This window comes from Plutella xylostella, chromosome 25 (assembly GCF_932276165.1).
Source record: "Plutella xylostella chromosome 25, ilPluXylo3.1, whole genome shotgun sequence".
Lineage (NCBI taxonomy): Eukaryota > Metazoa > Arthropoda > Insecta > Lepidoptera > Plutellidae > Plutella > Plutella xylostella.
In genome coordinates, this window is record NC_064005.1 from 563,972 (window position 1) to 578,449 (window position 14,478).

The 14,478-nt window shown below is 35.0% G+C and overlaps 1 protein-coding gene and 2 long non-coding RNA genes across 3 annotated transcripts in view; 2 read left to right on the forward strand and 1 right to left on the reverse strand.

The window, feature by feature from the left end:
* LOC105381923 (atlastin) overlaps positions 1–14,478 on the reverse strand; it is a 32,838-nt gene that overhangs the window by 1,081 nt on the left and 17,279 nt on the right. The window contains exons 10-12 of the mRNA XM_048630369.1: positions 1,146–1,279; positions 516–730; positions 144–210 (exon numbers count right to left, since the gene is read on the reverse strand). Of these exons, the coding sequence (XP_048486326.1) occupies positions 144–210; positions 516–730; positions 1,146–1,279 (416 nt within the window). The remainder of the gene's footprint in view (positions 1–143; positions 211–515; positions 731–1,145; positions 1,280–14,478) is intronic.
* Positions 4,099–10,048, forward strand: LOC119693747. The gene is made up of 2 exons (XR_007267763.1): positions 4,099–5,142; positions 9,610–10,048. It is a non-coding gene; the product is annotated as an uncharacterized LOC119693747 (long non-coding RNA).
* On the forward strand, positions 10,149–11,728 carry LOC125490568. Its single transcript, XR_007267762.1, has 2 exons — positions 10,149–10,613; positions 11,137–11,728. It is a non-coding gene; the product is annotated as an uncharacterized LOC125490568 (long non-coding RNA).

Here is a 14,478-nt window from a genome sequence, read left to right on the forward strand (position 1 = left end):
TATCTAGCAAGCACAGCTAGCAAGCAATCGTCACAGTCTAAAACATGAGAGTGACAGCATTATTTTTATCTCACATATAACATACATTATTATAACCTTTATCCAGACATTGTTGGCCAGGCTCGTATATTTATGGCACTTACCAGTTCCCTCACGGAGTTGGCGAACTCATCCAGCTGCACGCTGAGCTCCCGCATGCTGCCTGTTGTTCTGTTAGCAAACAAAAAGAAAAGGATTATAACTCTACTCAGTAATATTTATAACCCTACTTGTTATGTGCGCAGATAAAGAAGCAAAACAAAAATGGCGGCTACTCAATGAATGGGAGTATCAAGGAGTGACAGACTTACGAACAGGACGAGACTGCAAAGTTGGTCCGCCTTTTTCATATTGTTTCTTTAGGGCGTTATCATCAGAACAACCAAACAAACATGGCTCTAAAAAATTAGATGCATCCGTTTTCAAATCCTAAACGGTTCTTTTTAGCAAAGATGTCCTATTTCTTCTTCTCTCACCTGGCGTAAACCCAGACGAGCAGCAGCACTAGGGCCGCCACCGCCGCCGCGGCGCCCGTCGAAACCAGGGTCTGGACCCCGAGTGTGGACCCGAGTAGCGACACCAGGTAGCCCAGCACCACCAGGCAGCCGAGCACTGCCGGCGTGCCGATGAATTTGAAGATGTTTTTCGCTTCGTTGCGCTCGAGGTAGGTGGCTAGTTGGTCTTCTAGTTCCTGTTGTATACGGACATTTTACTGTAAGGTGCAGGAAAGGAGCCTCCCGTAGTATATAATAAGTAAGTACTTACTTATAGGTGAGGCGCGTGCTGGGGGCCCGGCATGGGCCCGGGTATAGTCATTAACTGACGCTATTCTGACAGGCCGTCACAGAGCCCCAGAACAGCTCTTGGTAATGTTTACCATCGATATATGTACGCCAAAAACGAGGAAATGGCTCAGCGAAACTTAGCTAGGAAGTGGTATTTTTTCGCACATTTTCAGAAGTATATATGCTCTAGCATGCCGTTGAACCATGAGTGGCATATTTTATGTTTAAAACAACCATATCTGACTTAGGCTATTCATATAGGTATCATTGTATCCCATAGCCAAGCAGGTACCTACATAAAGTCCCCATTTACCAACAAACCTTGGTCAGCTGCTGACAGTAGGTCAGTGACAGCTCGTCGCCGCCCATCTTGCGCGAGCTGTGGAAGCGGTGCAGCGCCTTGTCCAGCGCGCGCGCGTGCTCCTGTCGCACGCGGCTCGGCTCCAGGTATGAGCCTGGGGGTGGAGGGAGACAATTTATTTTACTACAATGTTTATAGATAGATAGAATATGTAGGTACTTACACTTTATTTGTACACCAAAAAATAATAATAAAATTATCAATTTGTAACTTCATTAGGGTACAAAAGGCGGTCTTATCTCTAAAAGCGATCTCTGCCAGACAACATTTGGATGGAGGGAATAAGAGATTAAGATAGGGTGCAGTGTGCCAATGTAGGTAGTTGGCACACTGCATAGCATGGTGAAAAAATCCGGAAAAATTACGTCAAATCTGAGAGGTCTGTGGGGGAGAGAGGGCTAGACTGAGTAGGGTTTAGAAAGCTTGCCAGATTCTGTGTATTCTAGTACCTCTTCCTTCCTATAGGGGCATATAATTAGGGAGCCAAGCCATTGTGGATCGAATAGGACGCGCCCTTGAGCGATTTTAGGTGTCGTAATCTTGGGCATGATACTTGTTTACTTACTTACTCACTTACTCCGCTGGCTCAGCGACCCGAAGTGGATCTTGGCCTCCGACATTAAAGTGCGCCTCTTCTCTTCATCTTCTCTATTCTGTGCCAATTCTGACCAGTCGGACACTTCTAGCTCTTTCAGGTCTTTGGCGACTTCGTCCTTCCAGCGGTATCTCGGCCGCCCCACCGGGCGACGCCCAGAAGGTTGACCAAGATATACTTTGCTTACGGCTCGATCCTCTCCCATCCTCTCCACATGTCCTAGCCAGCGGAGTCGGGAAGATTTTATTTCTCCGATGATGTTGGGCTCGGACACTATATTTTCAATCTCCCGATTGTACCTCTGCCTCCATTCCCCATCTTCTCCTATTGTCGGCCCCAGAATCTTCCGCAATATCTTCCGTTCCGCCACTAGAAGTTTATTTTCCTCCTTTAAAGTTAGCGTCCAAGTTTCGCACCCATACATTAAAACCGGCCTGATGACAGTTATGTAGATCCGGATTTTAGTGCTTCTGCTTAACAACTTGGACACTAACACCTTGTGAAGGGCTGCGGTACTATCTTAGGGCGTTAACTATACGGATGTCGATTTCATCCTCCCTCCGGTTTGTGTCTGTAATGGACAACATTTCATTTTCTTTACCCTATATTTTTATTAGCTATTCGGAAAGGGTATAAAAAATTAGAGGACCCGTATTTTTTTATTTTGTATATACATTAATTTTTGCATGTTATTTTTAACTTTAAAGTTAATTATTTTAAAACCGGAAGTGACATCTCATATTAGGCTCAATTTTTATTTTTGTCTATTGCCTTAGTCTCGAAAAAAAACATAAATGACACTGACAAGTGACATTTAAACTTTGTTTACATGCCAACCAACAAATGGGTAATTTTCAAATGACATTGATATTTCTTATTATTATTATTATTATTATTTATTTAATTTCAAAAGTTTACAATATATTTTTCGCTTAACCTAGTGATACTGAAACTTGTTACAGTTTGTACGACCACTAGTCATTCCTCTAGATTACAATTTTAATAGAAAAAAGTACTTATTATTAGGTAGGTATACAAATCAATCCATAACGACATAAGGTACAGCCAGCTGATTCAGCAGCCATACACTTCCGCACCCTGTAAAAACACCTACTAAACAAAAGGTCAATGTTTGAATGAATGAATAGGCAGTTAGTGAGTTTGACAAGGTTCAAAAATGCACAGCTACTAAAGCAGCCGACAGTAGCTGATTACTAATTTTATTGCATAAGTAAGATAGAACCTAGGAACAGATTTATAGATCTTAGGTAATATTTATTTTACAACGGTCATACTAGCAATTATTATGTGCAAAGTTGTAAATATAAATAATTGATTTTGTGAGGTAGTTGTAAATAATGAGAACAAAAAATATGATACAAGTTATGATTTACAAGTGGCAATAATAGTCCTTATGGACTGTAATTACCACTCATTACGAGTGAAATTTGCAAGGCAAGATAGTTCTTTGATGCTAGTGAGATAGGTGCGTTATACAGAGTGAATTTTATTTTAATGAAGACTTTCCCATAGATTTTTATTTTGTGAAATAATTTGTTTTAATTTAGTTTTTAAATTTTTAATGGTGATTTGTTTTTTTAGATCCAATGGTATGTTATTTATAAGTTTAGGAATGATATATTGTGTAGTTCGTTTCCCATAGAAGGTTGATATTTTAGGTATTTTCAGCATACCCCTTGTTTGTTTTCTTGTTTTGACAGGATGTGATACTTTGTGTTGTAATTCTTCGTTAAAGAAGTTATCTTTAAGTAGTGTGTATTTTACATTGAGATGGACTGGTAAAACACCACAGTATTTGAAAAGGCCATACTGGTCATTTTTGTAGGTCTCTAAAAATTTTTGTGGAATAAGCATTTTTAAAATACGTAGCTGTAATGAATATATTCTATCAAGATAGGTATTAAAAGTTCGGCCGTAGCTAGATAGACCGTACGATATTGTTAGCGTTTAAATTTACCAATGCTATTCTTTACTAATATCAAGCTACTTATTTCATCATAGGTCTGGCCGGATTACTCTAGAAGTTGTTCTTTAGTTCATTTAGTTTCTATATTGTCTGTGATTCGCATTGACTGGCCGGTCACTCGATTCATTCATTCATTCATTCAAGATGGCAGAAAAAACAAGAATAACTTTTAAGGATTTCTGTTTGTTATTAGATTCCTTTTTGAATAGTTTGTGTTTCTTATAAAAGTATTTTACTTCAAACTTCCTCAGTGTCTTATTTTCAGCATCTTCTATAGTACCAAGCTAACATTTCAGAATTGAGATGAGTAAGTCTACGCCCACCGGTAAGTGACTTTATTTCTGTGCTTAGTTATGAAAATTGTTATCTATATAACAATATGCAGTTTCTATGATCACTGAAAATTAATTTACGTATCATTAACCACTATCTTAAGAAATTAATATCACGTAAAGTCCAAATAAGGTTATAAAAGGTAAAAACGCGATCATCACGCTATATTCGGCGAAAATTTTATCATTGTGATTAATTTCAATATCGAAAAGTGCAAAACACAGCTTTATAAGGTAGTTATGTATTAAAATCGTTGTCTTGCAAACAGCAACAGTGAATGCTGCAGTACTTTATTTGAAATATCGCGTGCGTATTAGGCCCAAATGCAAAATGGAGAATTCGCAATTCCTCCCATTATTGTGAATTAGCAGTAGCAACTGTAGCAAGTCAATCAATAATTAATAATCAAAAAGTTTATTTGCGTCTTTGATTCAATTGATCAAGTAATAACTGAATTTTAGTATGAACTGACGAAACCGTCCTTTAGAGTATTGTACTCTATTACTCTATATCATTTAAGCGTGCTCTATAATCTATCTATCTATAACACTAATAGAGTACGCTAAAATACCCTTTTTTTTACACATTTTTACTATTCATATAATTAGGCAAAAACACATAATCAAAACCAAAAAAAAAAAAAAAAAAGTCGTCTATTTACTTTGGATGATCTTGAACGCAGCCACTAATGTCATTACAAACGTCAAATGTCACATGTGACAAGTTATTTTGAGAAGTTTTGAGGTTTGTTTTGTTTTGTTTGTGACTTTGCTTTTGTTTGTTTGGAATACTTTTATCCATTCGTCATGACGTGATTGATAAACATGATAACGCCGATCAAGCATCCTGTACTGATAATAATAACGCAAGCACCCCATCTAAAAATTGAAAAGTTTTGACGAAGAAAAAGGACACAGAAGTACACACAACTTTGGGAAAATGAGTTTTCATGGCTAAGAAAAGACTCAGAAAGTGATACAAATGCAAAATCCATAATCTGTGGCGAAGTTTTCTCTCTATTCCATCAGCTGGAGTTGGACACGTACGTAAGAGCGTTTGATTTTTCTTCTGTATGCTATCTGTTGACGAAAATGTTTTGTGTGCGTGTATGCTTTTATTGGTGCCTTAGTGAAGGTGCATGCATCATCTATTTTAGAACTTCTCAGATATATAATTTTATTTTACCCGCATGCTTACATTATTTTCTGTCATTTGTTTTCTTATTATCGAATACATGATAAAACAAAAAAATACAACATATGAATTAAAACTATACATTGAATGCCTCACCATTGAGACAATAGATAAACAATACTCCAATATACCTATTAGTTATCATACCACCCAGGCCGTTCGACCTGGCTCGCAAACTGTAAAATTTTGTTGAACTTCTTTCTTTAGGAAATACTTTTAAGAGGAAAGATAAGGATGTCCTAATAATATAAGTAATATATATGAAAGTCAAATACAGAGATTAGTCGAGAACATTAAATTACCATTTAGTACCTATTTAATCATGACCTGCAAACCTGTATTGCATTTTAATGTTACATTCATTTATTATTGTAAAGGTTTAGCATTACATTACTAACTTTCTTGCGTCAGAATATTATTGTGGATAGTAAGTACGTACCTGTATTTTAAACAAGTCAGGATATAAACAATGTCCAAAAGGATCAAATAGCACAGTCTATTCTGTGTAATCCATAGATGTTCACGTCGCAACAGGCAGGTCAAATCAGAAGTATTAATTAATACTATTAGTAATATCCGCAAAATCCAAGACGTATAATGTATTTTTTCTTGCTTGGCGCGGATCTTGAGCGGCCTTGGAGTGTCTTTTTACTCGAATTAATTTAAAAACTAATTTATGAAATGAAACATAAATACACATGAAATGCATAGAATGAATGATTTCGTAATTAAACCATTTATTCAATTCTTTATTTGTGAACGTAGGTAATGTATGAATAACAGGTGTTCAGCACAATATTGAGATCTCTCTGTTCTATCTGGTCACAGATGTACAAATCATGCACACATGCTATCTCCATAATTAAAACATTAGGTACAATAAATAATTACTTAATAAATTGTGTTAATACAAGTACAATAATGCCTCAATTAATAAATATCAATGTTGAATAACATTATTAATTTTATAATGTCATAGTGTATCATCAGTCAAATAATATTTATGTATAATAATGAGCATTTTCCTACTAGTAATTCATATAATTCCTTTTGAAACAAATCATAACATAAACTGTGGACTTCCACAGTACCTAATTGGGCATTTTATTGAAACTAATTTTGGACTCATACACAATATGTTTTTTTTCTTCATCAATGCTGTTTTTACGACGGAAAACTTCGTTATTAATATATTGTGAACTACCTTATTAACCTTTTAAGAATCTGGGAGACTTTGACAAACAGATTTGGATTTGTTTTACAAACAATGCAACTTCATATATGTATAAAGGTGGAAAAGTAAGTATTTTGGCTTTAGTTAATTAGTTTAATTGTATTTTTATTAATAAGGACACACAAAGATTGTTTACCTTTTGTGCTGAGTGAGAGTGAATGTACATGCAATCACCCATTTTATGACATATTGTTATCCATATTAGCTTCAATATGGGTCTTTTCCAACACCTTTAAGAAGGCTGGACGTCTCAGACAACTTTTAAATCTGATAACATTATTTCCGTAGTCTAAGAACATTAAGTATAAATACATGTTATTATTCTGTTGGTAAATACCACTAGATGCCTAAGTTTTGAAAACTTTATTCATGATCTGCTAAATAAATATAAATAACCATAGGTATATTACAACTTTAATGTTTATAAAGTGTTATATTTTGTATTTTTAAGTACCTACCGCTTGGTTGAGATTTAAGGAAAAGTTGTTATCTCGTATCGGAGACTATGATAATGGAAATTATATGTACTTACTTAGAATTATAACTAATGTAACACCAACATAGTTGCAATGATAATAATAATATGTGGGGACATCTCACACACGGCCATCCGACCCCAAGCTAGGCAGAACCTGTGTTATGGGTGTCGGACAGCTGATGTATCTGCACGGGTACATGGATGGATGGATACTAAATATAAATATATATATAAAATATAATAATTTATATTATGATTATAAGCAATTTTAGAAAACAATATTTGTATTCCTTGACTTAGCAAAACCCTTCATCTTTATCAGATTAACTTAAACAGGATTATATTCCATGCATTATCATAATACTATCTTACAAATGTCTAACAACAAACAAATTGCGAAACCTGGAATATTCTCTCTCTTCTTTATTGGTTTTTCCATAACTTGGTAATACTAAAATATAAATAAAACTAACTACTGACCAGCTTCCATACATAGCAATGCTCAGTCTCACATTGATTTCAATCTAAAAGTGCTTACATTTTGTGAATTTTAAAACTCAAACTACAGTGTGAAAATTTCAATTATACTCTGTCCATTATATTATTGGTTTTTGGACAGTTGAAATCCTATACATTTTGATGACTACAAAGGAAAACTAACTTTACTTACCAGACATAAGGAAGCGTCATAAAAACAAAAACATAGTGGAAGCTTTATACCTAAGTCTCTACCTTGGTGTGAATCACATAACGTCAACAACACAGATATAAATAAAAACTATACTATAGGTACTATTTATTTAGTTATTAATTTATTTAAATAAGGAACACCACTACTGATTACATATACAGTCTAACTATAGTCATGGAAGTAAAGAGTGCAAATTTGTGAAGACTTTATGTCATTGCCTCTTGAATAGTTACAGTTAATTATATTAGGAATTAAAATAGCAATTGACTATATCTTTTAACGGATTGGTGCTTAGATGAAGGTAATGATCAATTTAATACGGTATTTTACAATTAGTTCAGATCAATTTCCGTTCAGGACATTATAAATAGACTGTAAAGCTCTTGCACAGTCAGTCATCACATCAGTTACTTTAAATATCCCTGTAGGAACTGCCAAGAACCCATCTCATACTATTTGGGCGTGCGCAGAGAGCAGTAATGACAAAATATTTCAAATCTATTTTATTTCCTACATTTCAAATATATAGTTTATTTGTGAGGCCGCTGGCTAGCTGACGTAGAGGTTCAGAATTAATTATACATGATCTTACTTTGCTGGCTTTACCTACAAAAGGAGAAGTCAAACAAAGTGACATTATTCTATATATAATCAAATATTCTATATTCAAAACTCATAATAAGCCCATGTCCTCATAATAAGGCGAGGTTGACATAGTACCTACATACAAATTTCATTCCATTGGGCTTATCATATATAAATGATAACAATTCAATAAAACAAAAATAAATAAAAAATAAACACCCTTTACATAAAAATGTAGAAATGATGTGATGAAACCTACTTTCAAATACAATTAACCTAACAGTCCTCCACTATTCATAACAAGGTGAATGAAATACTCTAGATCAATCTGAAGACAATGACGGAAACAAAAAAAAAAACTATGAAGTACTTATAAAGAAATGTTTTTAGAAGTCTTTATTGTACTTATCTAAAATAAAAATAGTAGGTTAAATTAATGCACTATACTTTCTTTGAATATGCTGACATCGATGAAATTTATAATGAGGTAGGATATTTAATCCATATTTTGCACATATTAAAAAAAAATAGTATACAGTAGCGATAGCGGTCACCAAACTAAGCTTGGTCTGTATCTTGAGGTACCATTGGTATCTAAGTATTTTCTAGCTTTAATTATGCCGACACTGAAAAGGCTGTTAATTAAAGGTAGCTATAAGTACCTACTTGTATTTACCTCTACATATTTTTACCTACTTATATGTGTTTATTTACTTACTGAATGCTTGATTGTAAACTCTTCTCATGGTATGCTAATTATTACCATGCACCATGTAATATGCACAAATATTGTCATGTTATGTAACTACTTACTGAGAACTTCATAGTTAAAACTGATAATTGAAATCTTTATACTGTTGATTTTACAACTCATATGCATACTAACTCTAATTATATTATATTCATTTGATAGAAAATTTAATACTTAAGATTCAGTCAATTTAAAATAATTAATATAAAATTCCACGAAACTTTAACTAATTATAATGTAATCATGTTACAATATAATAGGAATGTCATTACATCAACTAATTTATATATGAATAATTCATAATTAATTCGTGGCCACCGTAACACTTAACTTTTTGTCCGTGTCTCAAGCAATTGAAAACTTGTAATTGGCTAACTATCATTATTTCAAAATATTTGTTAATTTTCCTGTAAATAGATAAAAGTAATAAGAACGATTTATGATAAAAAGTACATAATATAATATTATACCGTACTTAACTAGGTACATTATTAAGCTGTGGATGTAACTCATTACTTGCGACTAATATACAATTTATTTCTCACTTTCCTACTCTAATTCCTGTTCTTGTTTTAGGATAGGAATATTTACATATTGTATGATGAATATGATGATGATAAAGAAAACGATGATTTAAATATGAAGATATAATTGGAATAATCATAAAATGAGAATATGCATATAAAAATCTACATAATGAGAATGGCTGACTGGTCAGTATTGATCTATTAAATCAAGATCGTTAAAACACTTTAATATAATTACAAAGAAAAGGCTGATTTAATATGGAGACACAAGAATATAAGACATAAAATGAAAGGATTGGAATACCTACATTATAAGAATATGGAAAGAAAATACTTACATTTTATACACATAATACAAGAATGTATTGGAATATTAAGAGAATGGCTGTCTAAAGCTCTATTAAATCAAGATGGTTAACACACTTTAATAAAATTACAAAGAAAATGTTGATTCAATATGAAGACACAAGAATATTAGAATTTGAATACATTATGAGAACATGGAAAGAAACTTACATTTTATATACATATATTATGAGAATGGCTGAACAGTATTGTCCTAATAAATCAAAATGTTTAACACACTGTTGTTATTATAATAAATGATGATTTAAATATAAAAATACAAGAATATTATATATATAAAATAGAAGAATTGGAATATATTTTGATACTAAGATACCTGCATTATAAATATATTATGAGAATGGATGACCGAACAGTATTGTTCCGATAAATGAAGTTGAATGATATGCTGAAGTGCAAGCGGTGCTCACACAAGGATGTGATTGGTATGCCGAAGCACAAGCGGTACTCACTGAATGATAATACACACACTTTAATATTGTTATAATAAAAGGTGAATGGTATGCCGAAGTGCAAGCGGTGCTCACACAGGGTTGTGAATGGTATGCCGAAGCACAAGCGGTGCTCACCTAATGATAATTAGTATATAGTGGCTGGTATGCCGAAGTGCAAGCGGTGCTCACACTGGGTTGTGAATGGTATGCCGAAGCACAAGCGGTACCCACTATACTATTTATCTGATAAAGAGTAAGTATGTTGTCCGAGTATATGTGGTTGGTATGCCGATGTGCAAGCGGTACTCACACTGGGTTGTGACTGGTATGCCGAAGCACAAGCGGTGCCCACAATACTAGTGACATTTTATATATAAACTGAGCCTATATTTCTTATAATACTCTTATTAAGTATAATAATACTTTCTTTCACTTTAATGTTACTCAAAATAAATAAAGATTATGTTTAAATTTTAAAATTATATCAGAAACAAAATCATATCAATATTCAAATAATCACTATTTAATGTACCTACTCGTACGAATTAATTTGACTTATTCTGCTCCGAGGCCATTGTCCAGCAGTAGAACACTAATAAGGAGGCCATTGTCCAGCAGTAGAACACTAATAAGAAGGCCATTGTCCAGCAGTAGAACAACAATAAGGAGGCCATTGTCCAGCAGTAGAACACTAATAAGGAGGCCACTGTCCAGCAGTAGAACAATAAACAAAAAAAAAAACAACTATTAATATATAATTTGTGTACCTATTTCAGATTCTGAGGAACAATGAACATACAGTGTAGCCGACCAAAAATTCACCTAGCAACGTTGCCGCGTAGCAGACCAGCGTCAGACCAACATTAAGTACATCAATACGAACAGTCGGAATATGGTTTACTAATTACTTATAGTCTCTTTGAGTTTTGTTTTTAATTATGATTGCTAAGTGCATTTAATATCACCGCATAGATATAATAACTTTATTAATTTTGCTAATTCATTCAGTTTGTTAACATACATTTAGAACTTGTTAGTTAGCGTTCGAATGGCCGACAGGGAATGGGGACATTCCCAATAACAGGACGGCCGACTGTTAGCGTTTAAATTTACCAATGCTATTCTTTACTAATATCAAGCTACTTATTTCATCATAGGTCTGGCCGGATTACTCTAGAAGTTGTTCTTTAGTTCATTTAGTTTCTATATTGTCTGTGATTCGCATTGACTGGCCGGTCACTCGATTCATTCATTCATTCATTCAAGATGGCAGAAAAAACAAGAATAACTTTTAAGGATTTCTGTTTGTTATTAGATTCCTTTTTGAATAGTTTGTGTTTCTTATAAAAGTATTTTACTTCAAACTTCCTCAGTGTCTTATTTTCAGCATCTTCTATAGTACCAAGCTAACAATATAATAGATTCTACAAGTGACTTATACAGGTTAATCCTTATTGTGAACGGGATCCTATGCCTTATCACTCCCAGCTTACCCATCACACATCGTAGTTTATCGCAGACTGAATCTATGTGGTAACGCCAGGTTAGTCGGTCATCAATGACTACACCAAGGTAAGTTTGTCTGTCCTTTTTACCTATCTGTGGACATGTGCAGTAATTGGGTTTTCTATGTAGGCAGTCGTGGCTATGGGCTATAAGTTTAACTTCTACTGCTGGATCCGGGACGTTGTGACTAGAGCGTATATGAAGCAAAACAGTTTTTTCAGCATTAAGCACAAGCCCTGCATCATGAGACCATTCACATATGTTGGTGAAGTCAGCCTGGAGATTTTGTTCTGCGGTTTTAATGTCCTTATGATCGGATATAAGGCAGGTATCGTCGGCAAATTGAAATATGGTGCACTTCTTTACTACATTAGGAGCATCATTTACGTACGTCAGGTAATGAAGAGGTCCAAGTACTGATCCTTGGGCGGTGCCTACAGTTACTTTATGTTTGCTACTGTAAGTATCAGCTATCTTGACATAGTACGCTCTGTCGTGCAGGTATTCCTTACACCAATTCAGTACAGGACCGCGAATACCACAGTTGTCCAGCTTCTTTAGTAAGGTTTCGTGCTTAAGGGTGTCAAAGGCCTTGCTGTAGTCTATGAACACAACCAGTACGTGGCGTTTGTTATCCAGATGTGAGTTTACAAGGTCAGTGAATTGGGAGAGTAAGCTCGACGTGCTTTTATTGGCTAGGAATCAAAACTGTGATTGTGTGATTATATTGTTACAGCTGAAAAAATTATGCATTTCGTCGCTGATAATTCTTTCTACTATTTTGTCAACTGTAGGTAATAGTGTTATGGGTCTATATTTGTCATAATCATTCATCTTTCCTTTTTTATGTACAGGTCTTACTACACCGGTTTTTAGTTGGGGTGGATATACAGATTTCTCAATACATTTGTTTATTAGGTTGGCTATCACCTCCGAAATTTTATCACATACCATTATGATATAAACTAGGTACTTTTCATGTAAAAAAATAAGCAGAAGCATTTTTTCAGCTGTGTAGGCGGTGGCATGCTCTGGGACATATTAAATAGAGGTCATCTCTTAATAAGCACTAACCATTTTATATGATAAATTAAAAAAATAGTCAGAAAGTGTCAGAACAGAATTTATGAAAATGACCCAAATAAACAACAACGACTCGATAAAACGTCAACGTCAATCAAAAATGAAAGTGACAGTTACTTTGTTTTTAAATCTATAGGCTTTGATCATCAAAATGCATCGCACCTGGTGCATGACGTCATCAGCACTTTTTTACTATTTTATGATTTTCTCGAAAATGATACATCCAAAAAATACAAAAACATTTTTTTTGTGGCCTTGAGAGCTAAATCTCGAAATGGTTTTCGATTTATAGCAGCTTTAGTTTTTTGAAATGTTGTCCATTGTGCACCCGAGATATTTGAACTTGTCGACACCCTTGTAAGTTATACCATTCACGTGAAAGTCTTTTCGCTTTGTTGAGCGGTCTTTGTATCGTTTCATGTGAAGGTATTCGGTTTTCTCGTGGCTGATTCTGAGACCCACACCTTTCCCCTCTTCCTCCAGTTTCTCCGTCATTTTGACCACTTCTCGTTCACTTTGCCCAAGGATCGCAAGGTCATCGGCATACCCTACAATTTTGTGCTTTCCGTTCAACTCTACTCCCCCATCAATTAGTAGCACTTTTCGGATGATGTGTTCGAGAGCTAGATTGAACAGAACAGGCGAAAGGGCGTCACCCTGCTTGAGTCCGGTCACGACTTCAAACTCGTCCGTTAGCCCCCCTCCAGCTCAAACCCGCATTCTACACTGCCGGGCAATGAAATAGTTCCACTGATATAACACTAAATTACTCCTAAACGGAAAATGTTAGCTTTATGACGCCTTCTGCAATATTGGAGATTATTTAATTGCGCATCAGAATATTCCCATGTAAAAACTTAAATATTGTAATAAAAAATTTAATTAAATGTTTTTAAAAAAACGGGGCATTTGGCAAACAAAACAAAATCTCTAATTATGCATTTATTAGGTGTAAACGTGGTATTTTGATAACTCAGTACTTGGTATTTCCTCCATGTGCTCTTAATACAGCTTCTATGCGATTGGGCATGCCGAATACCAGATTCTTCAGCATATGCTGAGGAAGTTCTCCCATTCTTTGATGAGCGCGTCTTTCAAGCCACGAAGTGTAATTGGAGGTGGAACTCGGTCTCCCACAGGTCTGTCGAGCTCGTCCCAAGCATGCTCAATGGGATTCAAATCGGGGCTCCTTGCTGGCCACTCCATTTTATGGATTCCTACGTCATGAAGATACTCATTTACAACTTGAGCAGTGTGCGCCCGTGCATTATCGTGCATAAACATGGCATTCTCGCCCATATTGGCCAATAACGGACCGGCATGTTTATAGAGGACCTTATAGACGTATCTCACAGCAGTTAGGTTTCCGTTCTCGATTGGAACTAACGCTGTTCGACCCTCTGCAGAGATACCCGTCCACACGTGAACGCTGCCTCCGCCGTGTGCCACTTTTTCTTCAAAACATACTTGTGAAAAATGTTCTCCTGGTTGTCGGTATACTCTTTTCCTTCCATCATGATGGTTAGCTT